The following is a 20269-nucleotide window of genomic DNA, read 5'->3' as shown; positions in this document are numbered from 1 at the left end:
CAGAATTTTCTAAGAATGTCCCTCCCCCCCACACACACCTACACAGTAGATGTGGTTGTCCTGAGGGGTCATAGACAGGATTCTAGTGCTGACTCAGGCCACTCAGCTGTGTGACTTGAGCCAAGGTTTAATTGAACTCTTTGCATCTCTTTCTGCTCTAAAACTAAGCATTCTGATTAGTTTATTCATTTTTAGTCCTGGGTGCAAATTAGCATCCTCCAAGGAATTTCAGAGGCTTGTTTTTACCTCCCATCCCAGACAGACTGCATTTAAGTTTCTGCATGCGGGCTTGGGCATCTGTGTGTCTCGGGTCTCCGGCTTGGTGCCCTTCAGATAACAGATGTGCAGGAGCACTGGACGATTGTTCAGGTCCTCTGCTCTAAGATCGTGCTGCTGTTTAACATCAGTGGTATACCGAACAGTTCAGCTCCTTCCCTTTTGCCGAGTTCTGCACATGTCTTTGGAGGATATTTTATTATGGACTGAACCCCACTTCCCTATTAATATGTAATCAAATGGGATGACATTTGGGCTCCTTATTTTCTTCCATGACCTGCAATCTCTTTCAAGTAGAGCTTTTCACACTCTGTTTGTTCACCCTGTTTATATTTTGGAGATTGCCCCAGACTGTCTGTGAGATTCCTGGGACTGGATATGGGCAGCCTGATGTTGCCCTCACTGTGGCTTTGTATGGACCCCTCAGCATAAGGAAGGCAACCTCTTCCCTCAGTTTTCACTTGGATTAGGCTCTTCAGTGGGTTTTTGTTTCATTGATCGCTTTATTGAGATATAATTCACATACCATAGTATTCGCCCATTTAAGCCATTGAGTGGTTTTCGGTATATTCAGTTATATAACCATCACCACAGTCTGACTTCAGAACATTTTCATCACCCTAGAAAGACATCCTGTGCCCATTAGAAGTCAGAGCCCATTTCCCCCTTCACCTCCAGCCCTGCTCAGTCTACTTTCTGTCTCTCTAGATTAGCTGATTCTGGACATTTCATATAAATGGTGAGTTGAGGTGTTTTTTAGCAAATTAAAATTCTTCTCAGTCAGCTTCATGTGAGCTTACTTTGGGAATTCCCCATTCTCATCTCACTGCTTCCCCACCTGCTGTTTAGTCTAGTCCAGCTGATTTTTCCCAGTGTTACTTCTGTTCTCATGCCCCCTCTCTCTCGAAGTTGCTCATGATTGCTAGATCTCTGGTATTAATACTATGATAGCCAGATGACTTCCTTTACTCTGTTCTTAGCTCTTCTGAAATTCCCCTCTCCTCCATGGAGTTTATTTTCATTCAAGGAGTTAGCCACTGCTGCAGGGTTTTTTTTGGACAGCCTTTCCTTTTCATTGTATGTTCTGGCATTGGCATTACCATGCTTCTTACTAGAATCAAGCCAGTTTCTTAGTTTGACAGTTAGAAACTTTTTCAGTAACAAAAAATGGCTTTCTTTCTTTCTTCTCTCTCTCTCTGCCTCTTTTTCTCCCTCTCACTGAGATACAGGGCTGCCATTTAAAGTGTTCTAATGAGAGGAAAGAAAAGTTGCTGGTTTGGTTTTCTGTATTGTCTATGAAAGACTGAGCTGCAAGAATACTGAGGCTCTTAATTAGTGCTTGGTTTAATACAGTTCCACTCAATCCCAGACTGGTTAGTCCCCTTATTATATGCTCTCCATAGCACCTCAGTATTTTCCCCCAATTTACTTTTCTTTCTTTTATTATTTACTTTTGTCTCCACATGGAGAGGGGTCTCATGTATATTATCCCAGCTCTCCTTTGGGCTCCTAGCTAGGTGTCGGGAATGAGAAATTAAAGAGAGCTGTTGCTGCTATCAAGTTGAATTGAGGGGGGGAACGCTTCGTTGGTTTGTAAAGAAGCTACGCAGGATTCCCATCCAAGCTGGCACTGTCAGATCTTTTAATGTCATCTGTATTTTAAGCTCTCTTTTCCTTAATGTTAAATGACACATTTTATGTCATTGAAGCTGTCCTTCACTTTTTGGCTCAAGTCAACATGTTCCCTCAACTCAGCAGACAAGTGGGAGGAATTAAGTAGGGGCAGGTCCCTCTTTACGGAAGGACCCAGACTGGAGATGGTGCTTCTCGCTGCTCTAGCTGACGTCCTGCAGGCGGCAAGGACCGTAGGGGGCTGGGAGGGAAGCACTGTGCTGGTGACAACGCTCCTCTGTTCTCTCTCTTTTCATGACCTGCAGAGTTACAGTCTGTTGCCAAGGGACACATGGAAGGTGTGGTAGGGAGGAGAGGAAAAAAGAGCAAGTATTTCCTCTCCAGACGGACTGAAGCCACAGCTCTTTGAAGAGGCCGGAGTGGTGGGGACGAGGAGGGAAGGAGCTTCCTCCTGAGTCAGCGCAGGGTGTGCGGGCTCCGCTGCTCTTCAGAAAGCGGGATTTGTCACTCAGCTGTGGTTCTGTGATTGCTGGGGTGGCGTGTGTGCTCTTCCTCCCTGAAGAACAGTGTTTGTTTTTCTAAGGTGTAACCTGGGACTGGCAACCTTGGGGCCTCTTCAGTGTTAACAGAATGAAATATTCAGGAACACAGCGATCCTAGTGGGCAGAGATGGAAAGTGAGATACCTTGGCTTCCTGTTCTGGTAGGCCTGGCAGCTGCTGGTAAAATAGGCTGGTTCGGATCCATGTTCCAACTTACCTAGGGCCTGGAGAAGGGAGGAAGTGGCTTTCCAGTTAATTTTCCATTTTAAGGTGTTTAAGATTTGTCAATCCATAGAGCTCAGGTCGGAGTGGCAAAGGTTTTCAAGGGGTGGGCTGGTACGAAGCGCACACAGCTGCGTGGCATTGCAAGCTTTGCGGGAACTGCAGGCTCCCATACCATAGGGCTCAAACCAGAGTACCAGGTACAGTATCAACACAATTTATTTAGGACGTTTAGGGGAAATTTCAAACAGTGTCAACCCATCCCTAAACATTCCCGGGCCTCCCTTTCTGTTTAAGCTGATTTCCATCATGCTGATTATATTTGATCTAAGTATTTTTGCCCAGCAGTGCCGGAGGGAAGCTTGTTCCCACATGCCCAGACAGCCTCCTCGGGGCAGCCACGGGGTGCCCAGCCTGTGTTCTGTTTCCACTGGTTTTGACATATTGCAGGGGAAGAGAATTTTCTTTTTAGGAACTGCTTAGTAGGAGAAAAGGCTGGCTAAAAACCATTAGAAGAATTTATTGGACTCCTTCCAGTCTTTGTCTGTGGTGGCCAGAGCCTAGCAGAACCCTCCCCACCCCCTGTTCCCACTTGATTGTGTTATACAGAGGGGAGTCCACTTGATCCTATTTCAGGAGGCCCGAGTTCTGCCAACATAAATGTCTTTAGAAATATAATAATTCTGTCATGTAGAAATACTGCCTAAGCTGGATGGGATTAACTGAATTCCCTATGAATATCTTTTTTTTTAAAAAAAGTAAAATTTCCTTACTCTTTATGTATTGAAATCATTGGCATGACTTAGAAGTTAGTGTCTGATTTTTCAAATTGGCCATGTGAAAACCTAAATGTGAAACCCAGCTGTACCCAATCATCATAAACTGGTTTCTCAATTACTTGCTTTGAAAAGGAAAAAACTTTATGAAGAAGTGGCTTTTAAAGGTGTTTCCTCCATGCCTGAGAAAACATTTTTTCTCAGTGATACTCCCTTGGTATAACTTGCTTCCAGCTGTTACACATGGAAACTAGAAACCATATTAATCCCAGCTTTGAAAAAGTGTTTTCTTCAGAATCTGTGAAACCCAATCTGATTTTTTTTAAATTTATTGATTAGAGAGAGAAACATCCATTTGTTATTTCACTTATTTATGCACTCATTGGTTGATTCTTGTATGTACCCTGATGAGATCAAACCCACAACCTTGGTGTATTAGGATGACGCTCTAACCACCTGAGCTACCTGGCCAGGGAACAACCTGTTTTTTAAAAAAGCATCACTGAAAACAGTGGCTTTTGAAGCACTTTTTGACTTAAACATATTGTTTAATATTTGTTTATGTCCATATCTTGATCAGTATTTTATGTGTATGTGTATTTATTTCAAGGAAATGGGCTTTTCTCTATTTAAGGAAGAAGGAGAATGGATATTAGATGAGAGAAACAAACAATACCCATCCAGCTTTCCATATCAAGATTTTTAAAAATCATAAATCTTTCCTATCCATCAATACATGTGGCCAGGACAAGGACTTCCAGGTAGCAATTAGAAAAATTCTGGCTGAGAAAGGAGGTAGTTAAGTCAGTCATCCCTTCCATTTTCTTCTTCTACCTGAGTGTACCTGCTGAGATTTATAATCTCCAAATCACTTCTGTGGTATGTTGGATGTGTTTCCTTTTGAGAGCTGGTGTTGACAACTCCAGGAAGGGAGGGGAGGCGATTCTGAGTGACTGGCCCTGTCTCCCCCATGAGGCATGTTCCCTGCACAGAGCAGGTATGTTATTCACCTGCTGGGCTCCCCGATATCTGAGCCACCACCTTCCACCAGGCCAGGTAGCTTTCAGGATAATTAAGGGCCCAGAATTTGAAAAGGGTAAAGCCAGAACTTGAGTTCTTCCTGCTGCCTTTCCCCTTTCTTGAGGGGAGGGAGCTTGCATTTGCTTTCGTCCTTCTGACTTTGAAGCTGGGAGGCAAGTATAAATTTAGGCAGGGGAATACCGTCACAGAAACGTTTCTCCTGCAGAAGTGACTCACAGTGCAGTAGTGGACAGGCACTTGAATCAGTATCCTGCTGATGCTTACCAGAGTGTGATAATATTTATCTTTCTGCCCAGTTTCTTAGGATATTTTTTAAAAAAGTTATCTTGGGCTGGCTTTTATCTTCCTTGTATCTCTTCTATGCCCTCCTGCGCTTGCAAAATGAAAGTGATTCCAGAGGTAGTTTTAGATCTTATATTTCCTGGACTTTGTGTCCCAGAAGAGATGATCGGGGAGGCATACAAAGAGGAATTAATTGTACTGTATTTTTATTTTTTAAAAAATATATATTTTTATTGATTTCAGAGAGAGGAAGGGAGAGGGGAAGAGAGAGAGAAACATCAGTGATGGAGAGAGTCACGGATCAGCTGCCTCCTGTACGCTCCCCACTGGGGATCGAGCCCGCAACCCGGGCATGTGCCCTGACTGGGAATCGAACCGCAGTCTCCTGGATCCTAGTTCGATGCTCATCCGCTGAGCCATGTGGGCTGGGCTGTATTTTCATTTTTACCTTGTAAATCCTGCCCTTTCGATTTTATGCTAATGCTGCTTTGTTGCCACCTGTATTGCCCTGCTTGCTACTAAATGGAAATGCTTCGGAATTGATTTGGTAATGGCTGTTTAGTGTTTCAAATCTGTGTTAATATTCATTTTGCTACATTGCCTGCAATTTAAAAAATCGTCCTTAATTATAGACACTTTCTTTTTGTTTTAATCTTTTACGTGGAGGAAAATTTGCCTTTACATATATAATTTTTTACTATATTTAATGTGGGAAAGAAATCCTTGGTAATGATTCGAGTCCCCAAAACGCTGTGCTTTTATTCAGACTGGTTTCTCTGTCAGTGGAGCAGGTATTTATTGGCACCTACTGTGTACCAAGAGCCAGTTTGTCCAGTACTGGAACAAGGAACAAAAAAGATAAGGCATAATATCTATGTCAAAACTTGTCCACCTGTGGGACAAAGAATGGTCTGTTGTCCTATGGAGGGTCTAGGCAAGTTGTCAGTGCTGAAAAGGGTTTAAAACATGACAGTGGTTGACACCTCTGATGGAAGATGTATGTTGTCAGTGCCTAATAATACCAACCACTAATAGTGCCTTGTGCTCTTTTCTGGGAGATTCCATTGTCTATGCCTTCGGTGTACAGATTCTGTGAAGCTTTAAACACTGCGTTCTGTGCTATCGCTAGGAAGAGTCATGTTTTAATCCAGAGGCTTTTCTCTGGAGACTTACCTGCTGTGTCAGACTGAATGAGGGCAGTGTGTCTGAGTGAGGCAGGCCTGTCCTCCCCTCCCCCACCGCCCTGCCCCAGCTGATCCTTCAGGTGTTTCCACAATCAAAAGCCTGAAGAATGCTACTGTGAATGCATGGCTCAGGTCCCTGGCCTTGCTGCATGTCATAGCAGAGCACGCCTTGCGCAACACAGGGAGACATGAGCTGGAGATTTGGTACAGATCTGTGTGTCACAAGCCAAAGCCCAGGGCCTCTGTGCAAGGCCAGAAGGGGAGGAGGGCTCTGCAGCGCGTTACACAGGGCTGGCCAGAAGGGCCGAGCTGTTGCCCATGAAGAGTTGCAGAAGGAGAAGCCAGAGAGTCCCCCGGAGCCTAGGTAACTCAGGCCACCCTCCCTGTGGCATTCCAGGGAAGGGCGAGTTAGCTTGCGTGCCTTTGCTGGAGCCCTTTCCTTGCTCTGCTGGGGGAGATTTCATGAGCAGTCACCGCAGGTGAGCCTCAGACCCTGTTCCCTGCCTGGTTGTCAGTGTGCGGGTGGGGCAGAGGGAGAAGCACAGTCAGGCATTTCTGGTCAGAAGGTTTCCTGTGGGCTGATTGCATCCATGCCATCTTTCCCTTTGTCTCTCGGGGAAATCCAGAATACGGCGTGGCAGCCTGAACCAGGAGTTGTGTGAGTGCAAAGGAAAGGAGCAAAACTCAGGTGAGGTCCAGAGGACCAGGGTATTCACAGGCCGCTTCCCTGACTTGCCTCTCTGAGCTTTTCCCACTTGAGCTTTCTTTCTTTGCTTTCCCTTTCGAAAGTTGTCAGTGAACTTGATTCGGTCACGTGAAAGGAGGTGGTGACGGCAGTAGTTCCATTTTCCTTTTTAATTTACATCTTCCCTTCTCTCACTTTCATAAGCAACCATTATGTTTTCTTTCTTGTTTGATCTTTAATTCACTGGTCCAGTGTTTTAACTTTTAAACTCTTCTTATCAACCATTAAGCTGAATATAGAAGTTTAAAAATGTTTGTTTTTAGCGCTACTTTATTTTTCTTCAGTTGTATGGGGAGGAAAACATCCTTGAGTACTGATGATACATGAGGCCCTTCACAGAGGCTCTTGTGTCTGAGTTTCTGCACAATCCAGGGAAGGACAGAGGGTTCTCTTCATAGAGCCCCGGCTTTGACAGTGGAGAGTGCAAGACGGTTCTGGCCGACTTGGAGAAAATTTCAACTTCCTTTTTTATTTTTCATCCTTTGAAAACGTATCTTTTTGTGCGTGGTGTACACTATGATCAATTGGAATAGTACATGTACATAATTTATAAGTACATGTATTTGGGGTGCAGTCTCAAGATTTTCTGCTAATAGCGTGGCATGATCAGAACAATGTAAAGTGCCACCCTGGAGCACAGCTAGCCGCGGGCGTTATGGGGCTTTCCTGCCCATGGGGCTCTTGTGAGTATTCAGTGAGTTGAGATATAACAAGGGTTTAGGGCAGAGCCCATACATAGTAAACACTATTATAATATTCACTTAGCCACTTGTTATTTCCTAAGGATACTCATTTATTTTTACTTAATCTCTCCCCAGTGGATTTGAAATGCTCATAAGTAGACATTTGGTAAAACAATATATATTTTTTCTTTCTTAGTGAAGGTATGAGTTGGGGAAAGGAAATAAGAGAGAAAAGATGAAGTCAGGAGTCAGGCTCATAAGATTTTATTCACTGTGCTTATACGTGGGAAGAATGTTTCACTTTTAGGTTTCCCACTAGCCAATATACAGAGAGAAACCAACCAAATACATAAAATGATGTCTGTAAGATAAAGACAAGAAATGTACCTGTTCTTCGCACTGGGCCCAGAGAGACATACCCTCAGGAGCTACCCACCCCCTGGGCCCTCAGAAGAGAAGCCAAGGTTTGAACCCAAGCCCCTTGCATTTTTAACCTCTTGTCTTTTCCGCAGCTCAGAAAATTCTGCTCTATCTATGTGGTATACTTTCGATATTAATAACCCTTAGTTCCTAAATAATCGTAGACTGGTGGTGTGGTCAGTTTAATTTTCTTCTTAATGTTCTTTTAAACCTATAACTTGATTTATATCCCATCAAAGTACTTGTTGGGCCCAGGACTGAAACTGATTATTTTCCTTGATTCTGTTTTAAGTGTACATTCAACATAGAAAGAATTTTCAAAAGGCAAAGGTAGAGGTGAAGGAAAATTGAGAAGGAGAAGGAATATAGTTTTGTTGCAGAGGCTTATATAATAGCAAACCATTTGATGACTGCATGTATCTCTCTCTGCTTCCCCCACCTCCTAGCCGGCGTCTCCCTCCCTGCTGTTGTGAGCCCATGACTAGCCCCTGTCCACTAGCCCTCTGCCCAGGGGCAACTGTTCTTAACAAGGCAGACTCAGGAACTGCAAAATATTTCTTAGCCACAAATAATTACAGAACAAGTTTTACATGCTGAACACTGTACATGGCAAAGGGAGTTTTAAAACACTACATGTGCAAAGAACTGGTATGGGACATAACTGTGTGTGTGTGTGTGTGTGTGAGAGAGAGAGAGGGAGAGAGAGATCGAGATCCGTTCCTCCCGAGAAAGTATCTATAAGGTGGGGTTGATAGTCCTAAGCCCATCTACCTCTTCTCATGGTTGTAGTAATGTATGTGTCCTAATATATTCTGAAAATTTTTTTTTTGGAAATAGTATAGCTCTCTGCACTAGTATAGCAGGTCTGGTTAAATGTGCTATTGCTGCAGAGGAAAATAACACACTCTTCATGGTTAAAAGGAATTTTCAAACTACAGAGAATCTTAAGTAATACATATGAATCGGTGAGCAGTACCAAACCTAAATTAATACTACATTGTGAGCACCATGTAACCTCAGAGCTTGCTAACAACGGGCCTGATAAGTCACTCATTTATAGAATCTTGCATGTTGGAAGAGTGAAACCCAGTGTGAGTGATAAGCCTTTTTTTTTTTTTTTTTTTAATGTTTTTATTGATTTGAGAGAAACGTTGATGTGAGAGACATTGATTGGTTGCCTCCCCCACGGGGGACTGAACCCACAACTTGGGTGTATGCCCTGAGCAGGAATTAAATGAGGGACCTTTTGGTGCATGGGATGACACTCCAGCCAACTGAGCCACACTGGCCAGGGCAATGATAGCAAGTCCTAATTGACGAAAGCTGACATCTATACTGGCTGAAGGAATAAGATGTTAGAATTTTTTAGTTGTTAGGGAACTTTAAAGATTACCCAGTCTCCAGGAAAAGTCAAATGGCACTTATTTTTTAGAGCATTTTTAAATTTAAAAAAATCATCATAGTTAAAATGGTGTGTGTATGAACTTGAAGGTGACTGGGTTAACTTAAGTAGGAGTTTGGATTTCTGTTAGCCAGGAAGAAACCCAGGTATTTTTCGTAGCCTGTCATTTGTTGTCAGAACCAGCTTTCCTTCACTGGAGACTGTGGAGCTGCCCTACCTGGTGTCCTCCTTAGGTCATGCAGGGGCACTGGACAGGCTGGGCCTTTATCTGCCCCATTGGATCTGCTTCAGGGCTTAATTGTGCCTGAGCCGAGATGCAAGTACATTGCCTGGGCTTCAAGCCATGCAGGTGGACCTGGTATTGCATCCTAGCGAGGAGGAATCTTGTGAAGTGGGGCAATCTTAGTGGGGCATCTTTGTGGGAGGGCTTGTGGCTTCAGAGCTGCTGGCTTCAGGGCCCTGGTGAGTATCGACAGTGGAATGTATCTCTTAGGAGAGTTTCATGAGGGCGATGGAGAGGCTCCTACTTACAAACATATCATAAACTTATCATATGCTGCTTTTGAAGTGGCCACCCCATCTGGGACTTCCTGCCTCAGCCACTGTGTCTGTAGCTGGGCCTTCCTCCCCACCCCCTCTCCTGCTCACTGCCAGACCTGGGTGTGGCCACTCGTCAGGGCCTGAGCACTGTGGCTGTACAACTGAGAACTGGACCTTCACCCTGTTCCTTCAGTTCAGGAGCCCTGGCCAGGTTAGGTTAGCCCTGCTCTCAGCTGCCCCCTGGGCCCCACTCCTGGTGCTGTCGCTTGCAACAGGAGTAGGGAAGTCCCTCGTCCGTGTTCCCGCTGCTTGAGGCCTGAGTTAGGACTCAGATCCTTGGGGGTTTGATTCTGAAGTTCTGTGACACTTAGGGGGAACAAAAGAGGAAAAACATCACTTCGGCTTTATTTTTCACCTTAAGGACATATGCCCCGAAATAAAACAGACACAACTATAAAACCGAACAAATCGCCCCCACTCGTCTGTAACGTAGATACTGGCACAGCCTGGGAACCTAACTAATTATAACGTGTCTGTGGGGAAAAGCATCTGAGTCCCAAACACTGGACTTTTATAAATGAAGGTTTGTAACACTATACCCAACTTATTAACAAGGTTATAAGTAATAATTACCATTAGTAAACAATAATCTCATTAATAATTAGAGTATTCCTGTGAAGCATTTAGTACAGTCCCTGGCATACAGAAACTTTCAGTAAATGTTAGCTGCTGCTGTTGCCACCAGCATTTTTAGGATAGAAAGAGCCTTACTTGCTATACTTATGCTCATATAAATGGTCTATTAGAACACACACACACACACACACAAAGTGAAGGCTGTGATTGATTCCAAACAGATGGGGAGATGAGTATTAATACTCCTGATAGAATACTTGGAAATGCTGGGAGTAATGACAGATACCCAAAAGGTATGACGGGCCTGTCACAAATAAATTTACACTTTGTGTAGAGACATAATACCAACAACAATCCTGAACCAACAACAATGAGATTACATGGAATGTCTCTGACCACAACTGGAATAGAAGCTTGTTCATTTGCTCACTCATTGAATAAGCAAACATTTATTGAGCACTTAGTATGTCCCAGGCACTGTGATGTTCAGAAAAGAGATCCTGGTGGTAGATACTCTCGAGAGGGAGGCTTCAGAGTGTAGGAGGGATTTTCAAAGAGAAATACAAGCCGTGGATAGTAAGTCCAGACCGGAGCTGCAGAAGCAAAGACAGTTTTAGAATTGGGGCAGAATGCCCTGCAGTCACAGGGAGGAAATTGTTTTGTCTTGACTTCTAACCCTTGAAGAGCGTTGTAAAAATAAGCAAAACCCCCTTGGACCCTTTGATCCTAGATAACAGACTCTGTTGGAGCTAATTCACCAGCCTGCTGATAAGAGTGTATGTGTCCTCCTGGTATGTTGATGAAACAGCTTAGTCCTGGTGGCTGGGCTCTGAATGCACTCTGACCCGTGCACTCCCATTTAAGTCTACAGTGGATCCAAACAGGACACACAGGGATCAGAGGACAAGGTCCTTGTTCTCAAGGACACAAACCAGTGTCCTTGGTGAACCGAGGCTGCAAGGGGGTCACGTGTGACTCAGTGCCTTTAAGATGGAAGTGGCTGTTTATAGAAGCTACCTAGGGTGAGTACAGGGTGGGACAAAAGTAGGTTTACAGTTGTTCGTGTGAAAAGTAATACAATAATTAATAAATAGTGTAAGAATAAACTCTGCGTTTCCTGTACTCACAGCTGTAAACCTACTTTGTGCCCCACCCTGTGCTGCTGCTTTTCGTCAGCATTTTCCTCCTCTTCTGCTTAGACATTTTCTGTTACGGTTTTCTTTCTTAGAGGTTAAATTTTAATCCTGCAGCCACGTGTCCCGCCCCTTGCTTGTGTTTTCCCTGCGCTGTTGACGTAGAGGCTTTCCTTTCTGCGGCACTAAAGGGGTAAAGTCCAGTCAGCCTCTAGGGATAGTCTTGAACAGATGTTAACAAAGTTGAATGCTGAAGACCAAATTCTCTGCTTGACTCTATAATTGTATTTTTGTTTTTATAGATTTTTCTCCTGCATCTTTTCTGCATGAACCATAGTGCTGCCCTGCCCCTTCCCCATACACAAATGTTAATTTGGAAAAAATATTTAAAGGTTCAAAGGAATTTAACGAGATACAAATTCTTTTGTGAGCAGTTCGTCTGTGTTAAAAAGAGTCAGCACCATCTCCAAATTATACAGATACGCCATTAACTCCAGATACTTTTAGATGGCTTTTTCATTATCTTCTTATCAGAGTTCTTTCTCCTCCCCTGCAGAATAATTTAGCAGTTTATTTCCCCTGATAAGCAACATTCTTCTAATTTACCAAAATACATTGTATGAAACAGACTTCGATAAAAATCTGTGTGGACCGGAAAACTTTCCCTTGATCATGGGGAGGGCAGTGTGTGTGTGTTAACTCTCAAAAGCCCCTGCTATGCCTGGCCTCCTTCAAAGTCTTTTGGTCTCTCATTTCAGCCACAATTACAAGTTCATCCGAAAATGATGACCGGAGTGGCTCCAGTTTGGAATGGAGTAAGGATGGAAGCCTAAGGTTAGGGGTACAGAAGGGAGTGCTTCATGATCGCAGGGCAGATAATTGCTCCCCCGTGGCAGAAGAGGAGCCTGCTGGGTCAGCAGAGAGCGTGCTGCCCAAAGCTGAAGCCCCAGTTGGAGATGGTCCGGTCCCTTATTCTCAGAGCTCCAGCTCGCTAATAATGCCACGGCCCAACTCAGTTGCAGGTAAGGCCACCCTTCTCCTTGGAAGGGCCATCTTACTGGGTCTGAGGTGCCCATGTTCACTCTGTTCACTTGGGAGTCTAATCCAGACACAAGCCGGCTTTGTGATCGTGGGTCAGACGCTTACCTTTCCTAGACCTCAGTTTATCCATGTGTAAACATGGTAAGGCTGCACTGAATGGTCTCTCAGTGATCCTACTGTTCTGGAATTCTTTAAGTCTAATATTTAGACTCTATGGCTCTTTGTCTATGAGGGAAGAATGTACCAAAAACTCTGTCCTTGTTTTTGTTATTTTAAGCCTGCCTAAGTGTATGACTTTGTATTACATCTTGGTTAGCAGGAATCCCACTTCAGAGTGAGTTTGTTAATATCAGCTCAAAGAATTACTAATCCAACTTTCAAACTTAGTTTTTATCTTTGAGGCCCGTCACACAGATAGGGAGGTCAATTTCTGTATAATTCTGTTGTAAGGGATCTCACAGCTTAAAACATAAGCAGCAGAAGTGAGAGCTCTCAGTTGAGGAAATGAAAACAGGCATGATGGGGCAGCTGGAGCTAAGGACGGGATACAGGAGTGGTGACTGTTGCTACCTGACTGGTCAGTGGGTGGTTGTCAAGTAAGGAGAGTAGTTTGGGGGTGGGCAGGGAAATGAACTCTGCATCTGAGCTGACATGCCTGCTTTCAGGTCCCCAGTTTCTAAACTCAGTGCCCTTGGGTTGAACTTAAAAGAGGAACTTGTGTTGGTCATTCTTTGTTACCAACACAACACTTAAAATTTCTCCTCTGCTAATGCATGGACCCAGGTTCTCTCCTCCTACATCAAAGGATTTTTCTGTGATTTATACGGCTCCTTCCAGATGTGGCAGGTCACTCTGGTGGTTATTGGGTGTTTTTTTGTTTTGTTTTGTTTTCCAATAGAACTATGAAACAGCTGATAAATAAATTGCCCTAATGGAAAAGTTCTGAGACAACTCTAATTTGCTTTCAAAGGAAATAAAATGGCCTTGTTCCTGAAGAGGGGCTTGGCATGTCTGCCAGAGAGAAGGGTCAGAGAGCTTTATGCATATTTGAGTGATGGAGCTTCCAAAAGCTTTTGTGTCCTCCCACTACCTACGGCATAATATGTGGCACCCAAGGCATTTTAGACCAGATATACCTAGTTATGATGAGTGCTTCATTCGTATTGTCCCAGAACTTGATAGTTTTATTGACGTCAACAAAATAGCAAACTTGTATTCAGTTTCATGAAGCTATTTTAAAATTAAGAAATACATTAATAAATTAATTCAACAGTGTTAAAAGCACCCATTTGGGGTGACGTGTTCTGCTTGATGTTCTTTTATGTGGTCTCCCGCCTTGTGAAGTGACAGTGGGTGTGAGCTGAGCTTTTCCAGGAGTCGGCAGTGATTACAGAGCAGAGCTGTCTGATTGTTGCTGTGTTCATTCATTAGCTTCTGCGTGTGCACTGGAAAGACCTCCTGTGGAATGGGAGGGATTTACACTCTCGGTTTGAGCAGTAACTGCCTGGCCTAATGGGTTTGCCCATTTCTTCTGCGTTGTACATTTTATAAACTGAAAGCATGTTTTTAAAGGAAATGGGCAAGTGCCTTACAGCATAGTATCTGTTGACAAGCTGGGCGTCTGGTAGATTTTTCATTGCCCACCCTCCTACCCTTAGAGCTGAACCTCAGTTAAGAGAGAAGGGCAAGATTTCTCAGGTATTGCAGAAAAGAATAAAAGATTCAGGTTGTCTGTTCTATATGCAACAGGGCAGTAGGCAACACTCAAGAGTGACAGTGATATGTAAGGGACCATAGACTGCAATCTCGAGGAAGTATTTGCCTGTGAGATCCATGTAAACACACATAAATTCCCATTTGCTAGGAAACATCAAATGATTTGTTTGATGTGTGTAGAGTAAGGACTGGCATGAAGGAGGAGTGATGCCGGCCTCAAGGGACCCGGTCCCCCTGGGAAGTGAGGGTGTGGAAATAGCTTCCTAAGGTTGCCAGCTCTTATTGTCACTGAGCCTGATACAAAGAACTGTGGTGGTCTGTTCACTGTTAACCATCTAGTACAGTTAAATTTTGATATCAAAGATTATAAAAATAAGTTGGCTACTTTGGAGATTGTTTCAGTACACAGAGATTTTCTTTGTAAAGGATTTGTTAGAGTGGAATTGGTTTAGAGTCCTGCAGACAGGTTATTACTATGTATCACATCAAAATGTATCACATGGACACCTTGTTCCTCTATTAATAAGGCAGAGTGAGAAGCCTTTAAGATGTTGTCTTAGATCATTTAGAAGTTGGGTAATTAGACCACTATTTTTGACTACATTTTTTTTCCCTTTTGAAATACTTCCTAAGTGGATCACAGAACACTGTTTAGTTTTCAAGGAAACAAACAAACATAATTACCAGCCAATTTTCTTAAAACTCTAACTGGTAATTGCTTGGACTTAATGGCACTTACCTTTGATAGGTTAGTTCATGATGTTTCAACAGATGTTTCTCTTTGCTCAGCTTAGAGGAGTCTTCCTCTGCTTCTCCTACTCCACCCCACCTTATCTCTCCCCTACCCCTAAAAAAATCCCTTTCCTGCAGCATATTCCAATCTACTTCTCACCCAGATGTTGGGCACAATGTGTGTGCCATAGTGTGTAATTAATTTAATTGTAGAGATATTAGCAGTAGTTTTATTGCAGCATGAAGTTACTGCTTTACCTCTGATTTTTCTTGTCCCTGAATACTGTTTAGGATTTTGAAAGCAGTTAGTGTTAAATAACAGGAGTGAGTCCGATTCTTGTACTGGTAATGTCCAGGATCTACTGTAGACGTGTGTGAGAAGGCAGATAGGGGTCCATGCACCAGCTCTGCGAGGCTGAGACACCTGGACGTACAACTAGGCAGCTGAAGCTTCCCTGCTCCTACTGGCCGGTCTCTCTCTCTCTGGCTTTGACAACACTTTAGGAAAGCTGAGGTAGCCAGCCGGCAGCTGGTGGCTTGCAGCCCTGCTGAGTGGTGGTCCATTTTAATGCAGCTTAATTGTGTCTAAAGAGTCAGACAGAGCTGTGGAGTTGCGGAGGCCACTTGTCATGTACTTTGGAGCTGAAGTTGTGGCGACTGGAAATCTGAAAATGCATTTGAAACTTCAACTCCTGCATCTGTGTCAAACAAGGGCTGCTTTTGCAATCCTTTCTTGGGAATAATTTAGCCCTTTATAGTCTCATATTCTTAATCCTTTCAGTTGTCACAAAATTATAAACCAAATGTCATGTTTTAAGGGGTCAGAGGAAGAAAGGAAATGGGGAGCCCTTGCAAGGCTCCCAGCATCTTTGCTTTCTACAGAGCTGAGGCAACAGGCCAGACCTTTGTAATGGCTCTTCTCATTTGTGCACTGGCTCATGGGTTACACTCTTGGTTATCCCTTCGACCTCAACCTGGGACCTGTGGGGGCCCTCATGGCAAGGCATGCCGGGGAGAGGGCCATTTGGAGAGGCTCAGGTCCCAGGCAGGAGCCTAAAAATATGTTCGAAGCTGTACTGTAGGAAGCTAGGGTGAGGGGTGTGGTCCTGGTGGCCCACACAGCCTGGTTGTGAAGGGCCTGGAGAGAAGCTAGAGGCTGCCATTGGATTCCCATCACTTAGGCCCATTTGAGGGTCCTGCATAAAGAGTTAGCGGAATCTTTCTAACAGGAAGGACTGCGTGAAGTACAAACGTGAATGCGCTCATAGTGTGTAAACGGTGTGGATACGTACCGAGGGTGCAGGAGCGCAAGTGTCTGCTCTTGTAAAATCAAGATGTCAGGAGTTTCTCCCCGGACTGGGAAGGTGAGCAGCGCACACGGGGGCCGCACTGTCACAGAGCCAGGCCACAAAGCCACTGGTGCGTTTCAGGTGAAGGAGAGGATGGTGCTAACAGTGAGGAAGGAAAGGACTGAGGCCTCAGGAGGGAAACTGGAAGGGCCCAGATCGGGCAGGTGGTGCCGGGCGACGGCTGGATGTTGTGCCAGAGCCAGAGGGTTTACAGCAGACACGTGGCCCAACTTGACTTCTGTCCCTTGAAGCTTGGTCCCACTAATGGTTTCTCCAGTCCTTAGAAGCCTGAGCCCTTGGAATGTAACTCCCTCTCCCTCCTCATATGCCCTCAGATAACATCTGTGTTTTATTACCATGTATCTAAGAGCGGCAGTGCTTTATAGGGGGCCACTTAACCCACAAACCAAATTAGGTTTAATTTTATTTAGATTTCTCTTACTGTGACCTAGGGTGTATGTGGTCATAAGAGGAGATTTTTTAAAAAGACAAAAACACACTGTACATTTGCTTCTAAGATTGGCTGAGAATGAGTGAAATTATCTTGCATTAGTTATTTTTATAATCCAACTGTGTCTCTGTTAGAATAGACCTTAATTCCTTTTTAAAAATGTACCTGTGCAATGAATCTTACTGATTTGATCAGAGGGAAATGTGATTTAGAATTTTTGAAAGTATATACATATGTAATATTATATAACATGTTGTGTGTGTGTGTGTGTGTATATACATATATGTATAAATTTGAAGTTAGGAATATGTTTCTTTCCAATAAAAGCCTACTTTGACTGCCAAGAGCTGACCGCCAGTGTGGTGAGCACTGCGGAATTGAACGTACAGTCCGCTCACTGAGTTAACGGGCTGCGATTCTAGCGGCAGCGGAGAGCGCCCGAGCGCCGCGCTGCACGTTTGCAGTAAGGACTGGAGCTTTGCGGCGTCACTGAGCTCGATTGTCAAACATCTTCATAAAAATGTATGGTGAAGTTTGTCTCTTTCCAGAAATCACAGAGACTTTTAGCAACCATATCAACATGATTCTCGTTCAAGACTGAGGAGCGCTTGGGTTTTTACCACTTTTTGGTTAACAACATTGCTGGAAAAATAAACTGGGTGGGTGAACAAAACCAAAATCACCTTGAAGTAAATTTTGTTGGACGCCTGAATGGAATTGCTCAATAATGTATAGCTATAGCAGTCTGGGTATGACGTTCAACTTTGAGGAGACTCAACTTCCGTTTCGTGTTACAGCGACGAGCTCAACCAAATTGGAAGACCTGAGTTACTTAGACGGGCAGAGAAATGCTCCCCTTCGGACGTCGATCAGGTTGCCCTGGCACAGCACGGCCGGCGGCCGGGCGCAGGAAGTGAAAGGTACTTGTCCTCCATCCGCTGTCCTGGGGGTGCTGAGCTCGCTCACGAAACATGGGAAGGCCATGGTCACCAACACTTAACCAACTGTTTTGAAACATGATGTGAAGGGCGGAAGTGTTAAGTTTGTCTGGAAGGTGTGCTAGGGGGCCATCCTTAACAATTTTAGACTTCTTAAAATATGTGTTTAACTTCCTCCTGGAGTTGAAAAATAACTCTGTGACATGATATTTTAAAATGAGAAGTACTTTAACACTCCCTCAATTTTGTCATCAACAAAGAATTATCAACTATGTTTTAGTTTTTTGGGCGGTATTGGCCGCCTCAAAATGCACAGTTGTGAGCCTCGCCGACAGGGGCAAAGCACCGTGACACCCCGGTGAGAGGTGAAGCCCTAGCTCTAGGGAAAACGCATTTTCATTTTACTCGTGCACTCGTAGAAGAAATGTGTCTTAAATGCTGTTTTGAGATAAACTGGTGAGACGGTTTGGCCCTTAGAATCACTTTCTCTAATTCTCTGTGTCTGCCTTGAGTCATGAGAGTAATTTAGAGGCATAAAAGGACTGGAAAGTCATTTTAATAGGATATTTTGTGGTACCAACTGTGTATGAAAAATGAGGTACCACAGGAGTATTCATAGGATCAGCTTGGAAACACAGATCGCCTTTGGGGTAAAACTATAAGCTATAATAAGTTTAACATACATGCAGTGATATAAAGTGAGGGTTTTTTTAGTGTATAAAATTATGACATTCTTCTAAAATAGTGATCTTTTTTCTTTTCCTAAGCACGATTTGCTCCCTACAAGCCACAAGACATTTTGTTGAAGCCCCTGTTGTTTGAAGTACCAAGCATAACAACAGACTCTGTGTTTGTGGGAAGGGATTGGCTCTTCCACCAGATCGAAGAAAACTTGAGGAACACAGAACTGACAGAAAACAGAGGAGCGGTGGTGGTTGGAAACGTGGGCTTTGGGAAGACCGCAATCATTTCTAAGTTGGTGGCACTGAGCTGCCACGGAAGCCGCATGAGGCAGATTGCTTCCAACAGCCCCAGCTCGTCACATAAAAGTATGTCCCTGTTTAACTACTTGTCTAGCTTATTATATTAATATCAGATAGATGGAGGAAATTGCTGTTTGGATAGACATAAATTCCAGATTTTCCTCAAGTCGTTCCAGCTGCCGTATCAGGTTTGCGATCAGATGTTGGAGAACCGTGTGGGTGTCCATCTATCATAGAGCCTGTGTAGCAATGGCCCGGGGTGAGGACAGCCTCTGGTGTCCTCCCAGCTGCAGAGCCTCTCTCCTTCTTTATAGGAGCAGAGATGGGGTGGTGAGACCTGATCAAGTGCCCTGGGGAAGTTTTGGTCCTAAAACCAAAGGAGGGGGTAGGCTCCTGGCAGAACAAGCCAGGAGTCTATGCAGAATTCTTTTGTACCTGTGCTCTGCAGCCTTGGTCTTCTAGACTGGCTTTACAAGAATATAAAAACCAACTTAGAAACGGGATGAACTGCTTATGGCTTATTTTATGTGCAATAAACACATTAAAAGAAAGTCTCTAACATAGTGAACCAGGAACAAGTGAGCCATGCAAGATTTTTTTTTTTTTTTTTTAAACCAGAAATAATTTAATAAAGGAAATGAGAAACAGCAGTTCTCCAGGGAGGGCAACTGGGTTGATGGGAGATGGGGCTAAGAGGGGCTCTCATTTGCATCTTTGCTCACTCATTACCTATTAAAATGCTCTCTGTCTCTAATCAAGAAATACATTCAATATCCCACCATACATTCCCCTATTCTGATGTTGTAAACAATGGAATTGGTCTCTTGTCTCTGCAGCTTCCGATTCCTCCCCAGATCTTCCATTCACTCCGTTGCTTTCGCCAAGTACTTCTCCAGGTGGTACCAACACGGCTAAAACACCCACTGGGTCAGGGTCTGATGTTCCTGAAAACCAGAGACCAAGAGAGGATGCAGTGAAATACCTCGCCTCCAAGGTAATGTGCTCCTGGTCTATGAGAACTTCCAGAGAGAGAGTTTGGCTTCTGAAAAATGAATTGTAAAAGGGATCTTAAAATACAGACAGCAGTTGCTTAATGCAAAAGTGTAGCTGTTGATAAAATTCTGATGGAGGCTATCAAATGAAAGGTATCAATGAAAAGAAATATCTTAAGACACTGGCAGTGGACTTGTATTCATCTTAAATAATGGACTGAACATTCCTCAGTCAGCAGGAGGTATTCCTGCACTTGCCACAAATCCACCCTTACAGTTGGAACGAGAGCAGGAGACTGGGAGCCTGTAATGCGACCCCCGGGCCACCTCTGCCTACACTCTGCTGCCTGCGGCCCTTGGTTTCCGTCTTTCTGTCAGAGATTTCTTGTGATGTCGTAAAAGAGACTTGGCTGACCTTTCCTTCCTACATTCATGGTTGTCAAGATCCTCCTGAAATTTTCCATCTGCCCAGCTTCCATCGCAGGTTCATAAGCCACCCTCCTGTGTTAAATCTGTTACATCTCACTCCTGGCAAGCCACTTGGGTCTCCCTGG

The 20269-nt window shown here is 44.0% G+C and overlaps 1 protein-coding gene across 9 annotated transcripts in view; it reads left to right on the top strand.

Annotated features, from left to right (window-relative positions):
- The window catches only part of TANC1 (tetratricopeptide repeat, ankyrin repeat and coiled-coil containing 1), a 212151-nt gene that overhangs the window by 139164 nt on the left and 52718 nt on the right, over positions 1-20269 (top strand). For 6 of the 9 annotated variants that reach the window (XM_081141748.1, XM_081141751.1, XM_081141746.1 and 3 more), the window contains 4 exons: positions 12272-12535; positions 17600-17722; positions 18508-18789; positions 19560-19717. In XM_081141748.1, coding sequence (XP_080997874.1) covers positions 12272-12535; positions 17600-17722; positions 18508-18789; positions 19560-19717 — 827 coding nt within the window. The remainder of the gene's footprint in view (positions 1-12271; positions 12536-17599; positions 17723-18507; positions 18790-19559; positions 19718-20269) is intronic. The other 3 variants (XM_081141752.1, XM_081141750.1, XM_081141747.1) reach the window with 2 other exon arrangements.

Source organism: Miniopterus schreibersii, assembly GCF_964146895.1.
Source record: "Miniopterus schreibersii genome assembly, chromosome: 7".
NCBI lineage: Eukaryota > Metazoa > Chordata > Mammalia > Chiroptera > Miniopteridae > Miniopterus > Miniopterus schreibersii.
Note: the sequence above shows the minus strand (reverse complement) of the source record. Positions and strands in the feature narration are given on the sequence as shown.